The sequence below is a fragment of the Mustela erminea genome, chromosome 10, assembly GCF_009829155.1.
Source record: "Mustela erminea isolate mMusErm1 chromosome 10, mMusErm1.Pri, whole genome shotgun sequence".
NCBI classification, from domain to species: domain Eukaryota; kingdom Metazoa; phylum Chordata; class Mammalia; order Carnivora; family Mustelidae; genus Mustela; species Mustela erminea.
In genome coordinates this window covers 17,743,253-17,757,832 of record NC_045623.1, presented here as the reverse complement: position 1 = coordinate 17,757,832, position 14,580 = coordinate 17,743,253, and the positions used below count along the sequence as shown (strand labels likewise).

The following is a 14,580-nucleotide window of genomic DNA, read 5'->3' as shown; positions in this document are numbered from 1 at the left end:
AAAACGTAAGTAAATATTTCCCTGAATTCTGTAAGCCACCTGAGCAAATTAATCAAATGAAATGAAGAAGGAGGTCTTGGGAACCTCCAATGTGTAGCCAAATTGGACAGAAACTGTGGGTAACATGGGGACCTGCCACTTGTCATTGGCATCTGAACTGGGGAGGAGTCTTCTGGGACTGAGCCCTTAGCCTATCGGACCTGACACTATCTCCAGGCAGAGAGTGTTAGAATTAACTTAAATTGTAAGGTACCTGGGTTAATGTCACGGATAATTAATTGCCTGTTGTGGATGGAGGGCACACGTTTGGTGACCACAGGTATCAGAAGTGAAGTGTTTTCTGCGTGAGTAGTAAAGAAGACACATAGAGAAAGGAAAACTCAGGTTTTTCCAGTATAAACATATTCTAGTATTTTTGCTAAAGAAGCACAAATGCTAATAATAATAATAATAATAGCCCAAAGGTGCAAAGGAATATACAGTTTATTAGCCATAGGGGAAATACAAATCCAAACAGTAACGAGATACCACATTCTACCCATGAAGATGGTAAAAATCAAAAGACAGCAAATAACAAGTGTTGGGAGGGTGTGGGGAAACGAAAGCCCTCCTTCCTGGCTATTGCAACTGTAAAATGATGTGGTCACTTTCAAAAACAGTCTGGCAGTTCTTCAAAATGTTAAATATCAAGTTATCATACAATCAAGTCATTTTACCTCTAGGTGCATACCCAAGAGAACTGGAAACATGTTCACACAAAAATCTGTGCATGAATTATTCATAATAGCCAAAAAATGGAAACAACCCAAATGCCTATCTCCCGATGAATGGAGAAACAAAGTGTGATATATCCTTACAATGGAAGTGATGTGGTCTAAGAAAGGAATGAAGTACTGATACACACTACAACATGGATGAACTTTGAAGATATCACACTAAGTGAAAAGAGCCACACACAAAAGACCACATATTGTATGATGCCATTTTTTTCTGATATGTCCAGAACAGACAAATCCAAAGAAACAAAATGGAGATCAGTGGTTGCTGGGGCTTGCAGAGGAGGAATAAGGAGTGACTGCTAGTGGGTACATGGTAATTTTTTTTTTAAGATTTTATTTATTTGACAGAGATCACAAGTAGGCAGAGAGGCAGCCAGAGAGAGAGGAAGGGAAGTAGGCTCCCCGCTGACCAGAGAGCCCCATGCGGGGCTCGATCCCAGGACCCTGAGATCATGACCTGAGCCGAAGGCAGAGGCTTTAACCCACTGAGCCACCCAGGCGCTCCCAGGGTTACTTTTTGAGGTGATGAAAATGCTCCAAAATTAGGTAATGCTGATTACACAACTCTGAGAATATATTAAAAGCCACCAAACTATATGTGCTTTAAAAGATCAAATTTTTTTGTATGTGAATCATATATCAATAAAGCTGCCCTAAATTAGTTACATGTATAATTCTTTAGCCACTTTCATTTGTTTTTTTAATTCCACTAAAGTGAACACACAGTGTTATATTAGTTTCAGGTGTATAATACAGTGATTCTCATCAAGACAAGTGTACTCTTTAATCCCCATCACTCATTTCAGCCATCCCCCTACCCACTGACCTGTTTGTTTTCTAGTTAAGAGTCAGTTTTTATTCTTTTTTTTTTTTTTGTAGGAAACAAAGGTTTTGTTGGGGTTTGAGGGTTGCTGGAGGGGACGGGCGTAGGGGGATGAGGTAGCTGGGTGATGGACATTGGGGAGGGTATGTGTTGTGGTGAGTGCTGGGTGTAAGACTGATCAATCACAGACCTGTACCCCTGACACAAATAATACATTATATGTCAATTAAAAAAATGAAAAAAATTTTCTTAAAGTCTGTTGTTTGGTTTATCTTTTCCCCCCTTTATTCATTTGTTTCTTAAATTCCACATATGAGTAAAATCAGGTATTTGTCCTTCTCTGACTGACTTCACTTGGCATAATACCTCTAGCTTCATCCATGTTGTTGCAAATGGCAAGATTTTGTTCTGTTTTAAGGCTGAGTAATAGTCCATTGTATGTAGGTATGTATAGATACATACATACCACACCTTCTTCACCCACTCATCTACTGAAGGATGTTTGGGCTACTTCCATAATTTTATTCAGCCAATTTCAAATATCCATTCTTTTGCATTACCCATGGTCTATTCTGGAACTTGGGCTTATAATTCACATTATTCCTAAAGCTATCAAAAAGAACAGAGGAATATGATTTCTGGTCTAAGAACCAGAGAAAAACCTTCATTTCCCTGGAAGAATGTGACTTCAGGAACAGAATATTTCATACCCCATACCCTACTGTCAAAATCCGGTTTACTTCTTTTCATTTTTTAGTTGATCATTTCCCCAGGAAAGCTCTCCATATCCAATATTAACAACAGCATGCCCAGCTCTGACATTGGGCCTCCTGTTGAGTGGCTGCTTTTAAAAGAAATTCTGAATAGACAGAAAGGAGGAAAATGCTACTGGTACAGATAAAAAAGGAGGTAAATTCAATGATAAAGCCATTTAGCAGAAACTTTTGAGATAACATCAAAGACTGAAAGCAGCCATAGGAATAGAATTCCTTTTCCTGTTTTCTGTTACCACAAAACAATTAATTAGTCCCGAGGGTGTGTTTGTAATAGAATCTTCAAGGGCACGGAGACTTCAGAGATCACTGCTCTATCCTGAGAAATAAAACATTAAGGCTATAATGGTCTGACTCATTGAACAGTTGAACTGATTACCCTGGGCAATAATGTTCAAACAGGCATCTCTCTTTTCTAAGAGTGTAAATCGGTGTTTCTTTGCGAACCTTTGGAATTTCCCTCTTACCTAGTCATATGTAGGTTAAATAACATGATGAACCTGCTAAACATCTTATCTTGGAATAATGAGATCCATTATCACCTTGGAGACCAAATGGGAAAAACAGCAGCATGAAAATGCTTAGGCTCCTTCTCTGTGGAGTGAATATCTCACTGCCATTCCACTGCCCAGGGGCCATCCTTGCAAGAGAGAACCCAGGCTGAGCTTATGCTTACCCACTCCTACACTTTAAATGTGTACATATGAAACAAAAGGGAAGACAAAGACACTGAACACACAAGATGAGGAATGGTTAAGGTGCAGAGAGTTTCAGCTATTCTTAAAATGAAGATCCCTAATACAAGATATGAAAAATAACGTCAAAGAAACCCCACGATTGCCAATAAGATAAAGAGCTCACCTTTGAAGGATCAACTCTGCTTGCTGTTCAGAAATAGTTAGACCTAGTATCTGCAGAGACTGGACAATTTCGGAAGCTTCAATTACACCTTTAAAAAATGAAAAAGAGCATAAACTCAGACTCAGAATGGGTAAGGATCTTAGAAGTCATGAATTCCAAACCTCTCATTTTGTAAGGGAAAGTCTTGGACTCATTAGGGCAAAATTATGACTCTAGGCAAGTTACGGATTTCCTTAAATACATATTGCAACACCAACTCAAAGTGTAACAAATACATTTAACAAGCACATGGACATTACCTCATTCAGAAAGCATGCAGTCCCATCAGTAAATAATGATATTCCATCTACAGAAGAAGAGACTGAGAACTTATGTGGTCCTACCAAGTATCAACAGTAAGCAGCAGCATGGCTGAGATTCAAATCAGGACACTCTGACTCTGACGTGAAGTCCATTAGGCTAGGATCTATCAATATTACACGTATGTGGGACACCTGGGTGGCTCAGGTGGTTGAGCAGCTGCCTTTGGCTCAGGTCATGATCCCAGCGTCCTGGGATCGAGTCCCACATCGGGCTCCTTGCTTGGCAGGGAGCCTGCTTCTCCCTCTGCCTCTGCCTGCCATTCTGTCTGCCTGTGCTCGCTCTCTCTCCCCCTCTCTCTCTCTGACAAATAAATAAAATCTTTAAAAAAAAATATTACACGTATGTGTTTCTACACTTTAATAAATGACTAGGCAACTTTCAAACTTGTAAAGATGTGTTGCACAGGGTTAAAAGGAAGTAGAAAATGACCAAAAGAAGCCAAAGACTGTGGACTATTCTTTTGAGAAATCTGGCAATAAAACTAAAGAAAGTGGGGGTGGTAGGACAATGGAAGAGGGAAGATTATTATTATTATTAGAGAAATTAGAGCATGTTTGTAGATAGAATGAGAGGAATTAGAAGAGAGGAAGAAAGAGAAAAGAGAAGCAATAAATGGGAGTGATGAATACTATGTTTCCCTCAGGCAGCTCACAGACTCTTGAGCCCAAGACCAATATGCATGAAACAGGAGGAAACCAAACAAAGCATGAAAGGGTCTGATGCCAAGTAGGCCTGACGGCGAAGTTCTCCAGGAAAAGAGGACAAAAATTACTCTTAGTGGTGAAGGCAAAGACTTCATATAAGAGAAGGACTCTGAAGAAGTCCCAGGATTTGGAAAGAATTTTCCTGGGTAGAGGAAAAGAGAAACATGAGAATCTGCACAGTGTAAAAAACAGAGGGATCAGTTTGTTAGCAAAGAAATTCCTGAAATGCCATTCTGAATATTCTCCATTACAATTGCACTCTTAAAGAAATACAGACAATCCTTATCATTATTGGTAGTTATGTTCTACAGGGTCACTACAAACTCTGAATTAACAAACCACTGTTCTTATGGGGAATACAGGGCTAGGTTCCTTGAGCCTCTGATCACAACGTATTCATCAACTAATCAAAATAAAACCTTGTCGGTATAAAACCTTGTTACAGGTGTGTGTAAATACTATGTAATTCCATATTATAGTGTTGATTCTGTAACGTTGAACTCATGGCCAGTCATACTACAACTCATGCCTGAGCGACATACACCTGCTTGCATTTAGGAATGCGAGATGGCACTTCAGCACTATGCTTGGGAGCCACTGCGAACAGCAAAATCACCAACAAAAAGCACAAAAATGCAAGACACATGGCACTAAACAGAAGGACACCTGTTTATGGTACGAGAGCTCAAACATCTCTTTCTTTTCTCTCAGAGAGAAACGTGCTCGCCAAGTGAATGAAGTCAAGTCCATGAAGGACTGCCAAAATGCTGCAAGCACTGATTCTGGAGTTAACTGTGGGGTTAAATTTTAGCAAGTAGGCAAGTTCTCAAATACACAATCCACAAATAAGCAAAAGACTGTCTGTGCTTTGCTTGAAGAAGTCTGATTCACAAAAATATGAACTTCTAATGAGAAATTGTTTGAAAATCTACAAACAAGATAAATTAAGTAAAAACAGTTTTCATTTACTACAAACGCATCACAAAATTTCACCTTGAATTATTTCCTCTGGTTCATGGAGACTTCTCTGAAATGGACAACTGATATGGGCACAACTTATGTACAGGGATGATTAACCTCTGCCCCTGAGGTAGCTCCATCTCTCAGCTACTGCCGGCCTTCACACAACATAGACAGTCCTACCTACGTGGCTGAACCATAGTGGGCTCAAGACAGGATGAAAGTTTGCAGAGAAGCAAAGCTGCTTTTAATAACTACATTTTGCTAGAAGACTGGACTAAGGTTAGACTTGGAGGTATGCAGTGTAAGGCTTCTGGGAGGTAACAAACGTTCAAAAAGCACTACTTTCCACCACAAACTCAACTTCCTTGATGAGTATCATGGACTGATACTCATCACCGACCATCATCTAATCCATTCAAAGGGTTTAGCTGTTTGAAGTGCTTTGCTTTATCCCTAACTAAAGTTACATTTCTTTATTAAGTATAAACATGGGGCCAACAAACTATGACCTTCCAGCCAAATAAGGTCTGTTGCCTGCTTCTGTAAATCAATTTTTATTGGAACACAGCCATGTTTATTCATGTATATATAGTACATGGCTGTTTTTGCACGATGATAGCAGAGATGAGTAGCTACAACCTGTGAGACCACATGGCTCACAAAGCTGAAATATTTACTATTTGGATTTTTATTAAAAAAAAAAAATTACCTGCCCCAGGTATGAACCATATTTTTTCCTCAATCTATTTGTTTAACTTGTTTCTTGAATAACAAGTCTGTGAATGGAATGGCCCTGACTATTCATATAGAGTGAAGGGTTTGACGATGCATTTTAGTTTTTTTATTAAGTTTTGTGTGCGTTATAATGTTTTAAAATAAATTCCTACTTCCTATTAAAGGCTACCTCTAGTGCTAAGGGTTTCATGACTCCTCCTTTCTCCTCCTGTGGCACTTGCTTTTTTCTCTACATACTGGGACTCTAAATTTAAACTATTAATCTAAGTAGTGAAACCATTATCTCAACCAGAAAATACATAATTTAGGCACACCTGACTAACTCAGTTAGCAGAGCATGTGACTCTTGATCTCAGGGTGGCAAGTTCAAGCCCCACATTGAGGGCAGAGTTTACTTAATTAAAAAAAAAGAAGATACATATTTGAAATACTTATCTATTTTTTCCTCCCAATTTTCATTAGAGAGTAGTTGCCCTAAAGTAAGCCTTTCAAAAAGATTATTAAATCTAAGATAATCTGAAAGTTTTTAAACTTTAGAACATATAGCATTATGCCTATATATGAACAAAAACAAATTTGTTCATATATATATTAAAAAAAAACCCCAGAAGTTAGAGGTTAAAAATATATAACTGTAAGTCAAATCAGCATAATATTCTATAGTGAACATATACACACAGCCTTATTAACTGTTTTTAATTCAGTAGACAAAGCTATGTACAAGTTTTCCACATTAAAAACAAATTCTACAGAAAAATCACATTACTATGAAAAACAAGTACTAAAACTACTAGTAATTATTCTCCCAAAAAAAGAGAGACTAAATACATATCATTTTACACTTTTCGAAATATGAGAAGTACTTCTTCGTAGCTGGTAATGAAAATAAAATAAAGACACACCATCGTTATTTTTGTCCAAACTCTTAAATGCCAATTTCATTTTTTTCTCATGGTCTTTAAGATACTTCATAAATTCTTCAAAATCGAGCTTCCCATCTTTGTTGATATCACCAGTTGTAAAGATTTTCTATAAAAAAAAGAAAAGAGTTTTTTTAAATAGGCTAAACTACTGAATTATTTGGACATACAGTTCCAGCAGCCTGATTAGCTATTTCCCAGTAAGACATGCACTTTATAAACCCCAAGATAAAAAACATACACTTGACCTAGCACAGGATTTAGATGTCTAAAATAGTATTTTTCCTGAGGTGCCTGGGTGGCTCAGTCAGTTAGGCCTGGGACTCTTGATTTCGGCTCAGGTCATGATCACAGGGCCATGACATCAGGCCCCCTGTTCAAGATTCTCTCTCTGCCTCTCCCCTACCCACTCCTCTCTCTCCCCACCCATGCACGTTCTCTCTCAAATACATACATAAATAAATAAATGCAAATACATGTATATTATCACTAAAAAATAATTACTACTGTTTAATTACTTTTCAAATTAGATGGAGGATCATGTTCACCTAAAAATTACATCTTGATTCCTCAACATATACTGAGATGTGCATAATCCAAGAGAAAATGGCACAGCATTCTGGGGCCCCATTTATGTACTGAAGTTTCATCTAAGAAGCTTATATTTTGGTCCATGGAAGTATCAGGGAACAACTATCATTTGGGAAATTGCAAGTTAAAAGACCCTATCTTTGAAAAGCTTGGTTTTTTTACCCTTCTTATGGTAAATAAGGACTCTAACCTACAATAGTATGAAAGACTAGGGTTTCCCTTTTGAATTTTCTTTTGTATTCCTCTGTAAAAATAAATGAAGACCAATCAAATGAGAAAAGCAAAGGCAATTTGTTCTGAGCCTACTACATAGCAAGGCAGTAAGCCGTGGTCAGTTTTGGCTGAGACTCAAAGGCAGGCAGAAGAGTGGGGCAAGCTTTATTTTGGGGAAAATCCGCCCTTATTGGTAGCTCTGGGCCTGCAGAAGTCATAGGCAGGCTAAAGAGAAGTGGGGCATCCTGTGTGACTGGTTAGGCATAAGTATTTCCCTCTCTCTAGATGGTCCTAAGTTGGAAGTGGGGACAAAAACTAGGGAAGGTGTCAGGTATCAGTCTCCGTTGTTACAGAAGTTATTTTGCTTCCTGGATTGTCTCTAGAGATAGCAGTTTGGACTCCTGTAAGTCTGATTTATAGCAGGTTGGTTCCCTGGGTTGTTTACGACAGAAAAGGGGTTGGTTTCCTGAGCAGGTTACTCTAAGTTCAAGTGGGTCAAAGTTCAATTTTAAATATGAGCAAACCATGATCCATACTTGTATATTCAGTCTCTTCCTCCCCACAGTAAAAAGCCAATAAAACATCATTCAAAGAACCTGTTAACAGAATTTAAAAAGCTGTATCTTTTCTTTCTTATCATTATATAATGTAAATACCATTTCTATTTTTTTAACTGATGAATTCTTAATTTATATAAGTGAATTTTCTACTAGGGAAGGTGGAGACATGTGGGAGAAAACTCACATTAGAACCCCCTAAAGATGTCACTGTCACCCAAGGAAAAGCCGCATCAGCATTCTCCTGCGATGGTTCTGTGTGGTTGATGACAGCCCCCCAGAGCTAACTCTTCCTGGGTTTAGTGTGTGAGCCCTGCATACAAACTAGGCATACAAACCCTTATATGGCTCACACTGTCTCTTAAGAAACAAAAGACAGATTTGCAAAAAAATTTGTTTTTTTAAGGAAGAAATGTGTTTCAAAGAACTGAACTTGTTTATGGCATAAACCAGAATTTCTTATGAAAGTTTAGTTTGTATCAAAGAAATACAAGTCACACTTGGAAACCTGAGTACAAGAATAAACGATATTTAAATAAGCATAAAGTGTGGGGTGCCTATCTGACTCAGGTAAGCGTCCGACTCTTGTTTTCAGCTCAGGTCATGATCTCAGGGTTGTGGGATCGAACCCCACATTGGGCTCCCTGTCCAGTTGGGAGTCTGTATGTCTACCTCTCCCTTTGCTCACTCTGTCTCTTTCTCTCTCTCAAATGAAGAAATAAATCTTTAGAAAACAAACAAATAAATAATGAGCATAAGAGATATTTAGCTTTAAAAAGAAAAGCACTTCAAAAATTTTTAAAAAATAAAGAAAAAAGAAAAAAAAACTTCCATTTTTGTTCTAGAAATTACAAAAACCAAGTGAACTTTATGGAGATAACATTTTGGATTGGCGTAATCCACAGACAACACCCAGTCCAGGCCTCTGATTCCACAAATGAGAAAACTGAACTGTAGCACTTGGCATGTAGAACGTGCCCAAAATACAGCTGCTCAACCCCTGGATGATGAAAGTAGAGAGCCCCAGAGACCACACAGCTAGTAAGAAGAGCTTTATTCAATTTTAACACGACAGAACTCAGCCAAGAGATTTCTGAGCACAAAGTACCAATGATCTGAAATGAATTCAACAGTCCTCGCTCTCCTGAATCTCCTACTCAGTCTACTGCTGTAAACACCCAAAGAGAAAATATAATTGGAAAGTACTTATGTTCAATAATAATTTCCAAACAGAATATAACCTGGAAATACAGTGATAGAAATATGCATCAAGCATTACATATTGAGACACTATCTGTAATCTAGGCAGCTGGGAAAAAGGGATTCCCAGGCAAAATGATGCCCGAGCTCCGTCTTTAAAAGTCTGCTAATGAAGGCATGCGGAGGAAAGGTCAGAACTTGCCAGACCCCCAGGGTACAAGCCACGAGACTGAATGCCCTCCTTCTAGGAAAAAAAACCAAAAGATAATACTAGACCTTTTCTAACTACCATCCCACTCCCAACATATCTAAAACGATCCCAGTTCCCCAAAGTGGGGAGGGAGCCTCACTGGCCTAGATACCCATCCAGGCTACTAGTAACAGGTGAGTACATTGAACAAGGTGACCACCCTCCCCAAAACAAGGTGGTAGCCAACATCTTGAGAACACTTTGAATGTGGAAGTTTTATGAGAGCCAGGGGAAATAAGAAAAACGCTTGAGAAAAGTATCAGCTGGGTTGTTTTTCTTAAAACGGTAAAACGTTGCTAATCAACCTGAAAGTTACAGTGGGTCCCAGGTGAAGCCAGATAAGGTGTCAATTTGGCTTCCTCCGTCTCTGCCCAAGGAGTCTCCAGGCCTCCCAGCCCCCACATCTCTCTGACCACAGCCCCACTGAGGCCCACCTGCCCTTCCTCCAGGAACTCGATGAACCCTATACACTGCAGGCCTTCCTGAAGCTCAAGGATATCCAGGGTCCCATCTTTATTAGAGTCCAGATACCGAAAGAGTTCTTCATAGAGGGCATCCATTTGCGACGTCTCCAGCAGCAGGGGTGGTCCACGCTTTGGCCCCCGGGGGCCTCGCAGAGGTGGAAGTGGGGGGGAGGAAGGTGCCTCCGGTGCACCACCCATCCAGTTAGCAGGGACCTGCGATAGCAATGTCCTCCTCAGGCTCCTTCCGCGAGATCAGGCGCAGGAAGGGGAGGGCCCATCGCAACGGCTCCAGGGCCGAGGCACGAGGTGCATCCGTGAGCCCTGCACCTTCCGTGGCGACGGGGGTCTGACCCAGACACCGAGGCCTCGTTGCTTGGGCTGTGCTCTTACACCAGCGGATGAGACGCCAGGCTCTCACCCCAATCCAGGAGGAGCCTAGAAGAGACAACTCACATCCTTCCCCCAAAACTTCCGGAAAGAACTTTGCACAGGGCTGTCTAAAGGTAGGGCTTCCTTTTAGAGAGAAGTGGGTGGGGGAGTGCTGGGACACGGATGGTGGGGCCATATTGACGGTGGTGAAGTCCATGTTTTTAAAAAGTTGTTTCCTTACACCTTCTTAGAAGCCTTCTTCGAAGGTTGAAGCACTGACTATTGTGGCGATTAGGAATTGAGGACCTAATGAAAATCTGCCCACTTGGGCCTCTCCTGCTTTGATTCTAGCCAGCCCCAACTCCCGCCACCCCCAGGTCCTTATCTTCACCCAGCATCTGCAGTGGTTTCAGAGCAAGGATACGCTATGCTAACCACCAGGGTCCCAGCTCTGTCCTCACAGATGTTGGCAGCACACTCTATCCTCAAAATGGGTAGAAGTTAAGTCAGCTGGGATCACAGAGAGAAATCAGTGGGTATTCATACACGATGTCTGTGGCTTCTTCTTAATCCCACTCTTCAGAGTCCCTGAGGCCTCTGGCCTCCCTATTCATGGACCTATGGTCCCTCAGCTGCTCCACTGAAAATGTGGAAGTGTAGTTTCACAGTAAAAATTCCACTTTTTCTGTAATCTATTTTCCTAAACATGGAGTACTCTTTAAAAAGCTGACTATTAAAATTCATGTGGAACAACAGGAAATTCTCATTCATTGCTGGTGGGAAGGCAATATGGCACAGCCACTGTGGAAGACAGTTTGGCAGTTTCTTACAAAAACTAAACACACTCTCACCATACAATCCAGTAACCATGCTCCTTGGTGTCTACCCAAAAGAGGTAAAAACTTTGTCCACACAAACTCCTGCACACAGATGTTTAGAGCAGCTTTATTCATAATTGCCAAAACTTGGAAACAACCAAGATGGCCTTCAGTAGGTGATGGATAAGTAAACTGTGGTCCATCCAGATAGTGGAACATTATTCAGTGCTATAAAGCAATGAAGAATCAAGCCATGAAAGGACAAAGGAACCTTAAGTGCATATTACATATTACTAAGTGAAAGAAGCTAATCTGAAAAGGCTACATACTATATGATTCTAGCCATATGACATTCTGGAAAAGGCAAAATTATGACATTAAAAAGAGCAGTGGTTGCCAGAGGGTTGGGGAGGGTGGAAGAATGAATACGCAGGGAACAAGGGACTTTTTTAGTCCAGTGAAAGTACCCTGTATGATACTATGAAGATATGATGCTTACATGTCATTATACAATTGTCCAAACCCAGAGCACACCACCAAAAGTGAATCCTATGGTAAACTATGGACTTTGGGTGATAATGAAGTGTTGGTGTAGGTTTAGCAACTGAAACAAATGCACTACTCTGGTGGGGGATGTTGGCAATGGGGGAGGCTATTCATGTGTGGGAGCAGGGTCTATGGGGACACTCTGTAACTTCTTCATTTTGCTGTGAACCTCACACTGCTCTAAGCAAATAAATAGATTCTTTTTTAAAAATTCACAAAGAAAATTTAGTCTGGCCATTATCTGTTAGTTCTTTCTCTATTCACTCATCCTGTCAAGTACTGACAACATATAGAGGCCTGTCACATGTCTGTGAAATATCCACAGTTTGCCTTTAGAAGGAGGTTGCACCACAGTTAGTTCTAAGTTCCACTGTAGGCTTTGCAATAAATGCTTCCCCCCAGAACAACTGAGCAGTGGCAGACATCTAATCCTGTTTCACAAGATGTGCTGTGGCCCAGTCAAGAATGAATTCTCCCACACAAGAGAACTGTACAATCCACAGGGGCACTGTGCACTGCAGAGAGGCACGTAGCCACTAAGAGCCATCGAAGAGAGAGAGACGTCCAGACAGGGCACAAGAGTCCAGTGGTCCAAGGAAAAAGGACAAAAGTCAGGGCCAGAGTAATAAGGAAAACTGACAGAATTTTACACAAGGGATAGGAAGGAACCAAACAGAGTTGATAGTCTCATCTAATAAAAGGGCAACTATTTTTGTTGTATTCAACAATTCTTTCCACTTTTTAAAAAAATTATCCTGTTCCTTATTTACTTATAATTACCCCCACCAACCCAAATACACCTCCTATAAGGAAAGTTGTGAGGACACGGTTCAGGGACCCTATCTGTCTTATTCACTAATATACCCCAGTTCACTGAACAGTGTCTTGAACTATCCAAAAATATTAGTTGAATGGATTTATATAATATTTGTACTACTTACTATATAGCATTCCTAGTTTACATTTGTGTTTTCCAAGCATTAAATAGCTCACTCAAGGCCACAAGTATAGCAAACAGTGAAAACACCTGAACCCTGGTCTGAGTCCGCAGCTCATAAAAATAACCACTACACACACTGCACCAGTGAATGATGTAGATATGATGGTCTGCATTCCAGAGTGAGGCATCAAACTTCCTCAACAAATTCTCTTGTTGTTTTCATAGATCCTGTCCAATATAGACTTCTCAGTGGACTCTATGTGACCCTTAAAAAGATAACATCTTTTAAAAATAAATTAACTAAAAAAAAAGATAACATCTTTTAATTCATAGTGGTCAAAAGGAGTCAAGCACCACCCTTACAGTATGTTGCCTTGTGAGAGTTAGTATATTTATTTCTAAACATATTAACTTGAATGTTGATTAAAAAATAATAATTCTGACTGTGCTAGGGTACAATTATACAGGTGAGCTGAAGCCTTAAACAAATGGGTAATAACTGACAAGGCAGAAAAGAAGTGAGAGCAATGCCAAGCAGAGAAAAGAAAATAAAGAGACAAATGTCCATGGCTGTGGCCTGGCTGGGGAAACAAAATGTTGGGGTTTGGGAAGGAGACTAACAGGTAGACTGCTACCAAGGTGAAAAGGGTATTTTATGCCTTCTGAAAGAATTCTTCCATTTTTTTCATTCTTTCCAAAATAAAGAGCCTCAAAAAAGGGATAACATCAGATTTTAGAATACAAGGAGAAAACACAAAAGGTACAGATGTTGTAAATTTTAGAACACTTGACATAAATGTATTTGGAATTCACTGTTTTTCTTATACCATAAACTCCCTGCTATGATGCCTTAAAATGTACTTTTGAGTACATTTTATGACTTCTATGACTTCTCTATGACTTCTCTATCACATTCCTAAAGTTTCTAACAACGAAAATGCTAATAAAATAAGTCCCTCCTGTTAACAGAAGAATTACGCTATGGAGTGAAACCCTGAAAAGAAAATCCATTCAAAGCAATTAACATTTATTAAGCTACTGTTTTTGTATGTGAACCTATTCCATCTGTAGTTGTAAACAGAAAATTTTAAGACAGAGAATCAGAACAATCAGAGTATCAGAGTTGGAAGAGCCCTTAAATCAGGTCAACCAGGGCACCTGGGTGGCTCAGTGGGTTAAAGCCTCTGCCTTCGGCTCGGGTCATGATCTCAGGGTCCTGGGATCGAGCCCCACATCGGGCTCTCTGCTCAGCGGGGAGCCTGCTTCCCCCTCTCTCTCTGTCTGCCTCTCTGCCTACTTGTGATCTCTCTCTGTCAAATAAATGAATAAAATTAAAAAAAAAAAATCAGGTCAACCAGTCCAACCACTTGTCAGACACTGCCTAATCATTCAGCACTTACTCAGTACTGATGGGGACAGGGGGTCCTCCCGAAGCCCATCATCTAGTACCTGTGACACCACATTTTAAAGGATTTTTTTTTTTTTTTTACATCAACTTTCATATCCAGTCACATGGGATCTTGACAAAAGCTCTGTCCAGGAGTCATGGAAGATACTTGCATTTTAAGAATAAAGAAAGTAAACCAAAGGTTCGATGACCTGACCAAGGCCACACAATTACACGAAGTATGGAACTCATTGGCCAAGATGCTCTCAGCAATTCTGTTTTAAGAGTCCTAGGCCCCTTATGATGATAAATCTCTCCTAAGAA

The 14,580-nt window shown here is 40.0% G+C and overlaps 1 protein-coding gene across 2 annotated transcripts in view; it reads right to left on the bottom strand.

Annotated features, from left to right (window-relative positions):
* SLC25A24 (solute carrier family 25 member 24) overlaps positions 1–14,580 on the bottom strand; it is a 50,510-nt gene that overhangs the window by 27,278 nt on the left and 8,652 nt on the right. The window contains exons 1-3 of one of the 2 annotated variants that reach the window (XM_032301618.1): positions 10,167–10,932; positions 6,904–7,030; positions 3,237–3,324 (exon numbers count right to left, since the gene is read on the bottom strand). In XM_032301618.1, coding sequence (XP_032157509.1) covers positions 3,237–3,324; positions 6,904–7,030; positions 10,167–10,394 — 443 coding nt within the window. In that variant the 5' untranslated portion in view covers positions 10,395–10,932. Of the gene's footprint in view, positions 1–3,236; positions 3,325–6,903; positions 7,031–10,166; positions 10,933–14,580 lie in introns of those variants that run through there. The other variant, XM_032301617.1, reaches the window with a different exon arrangement.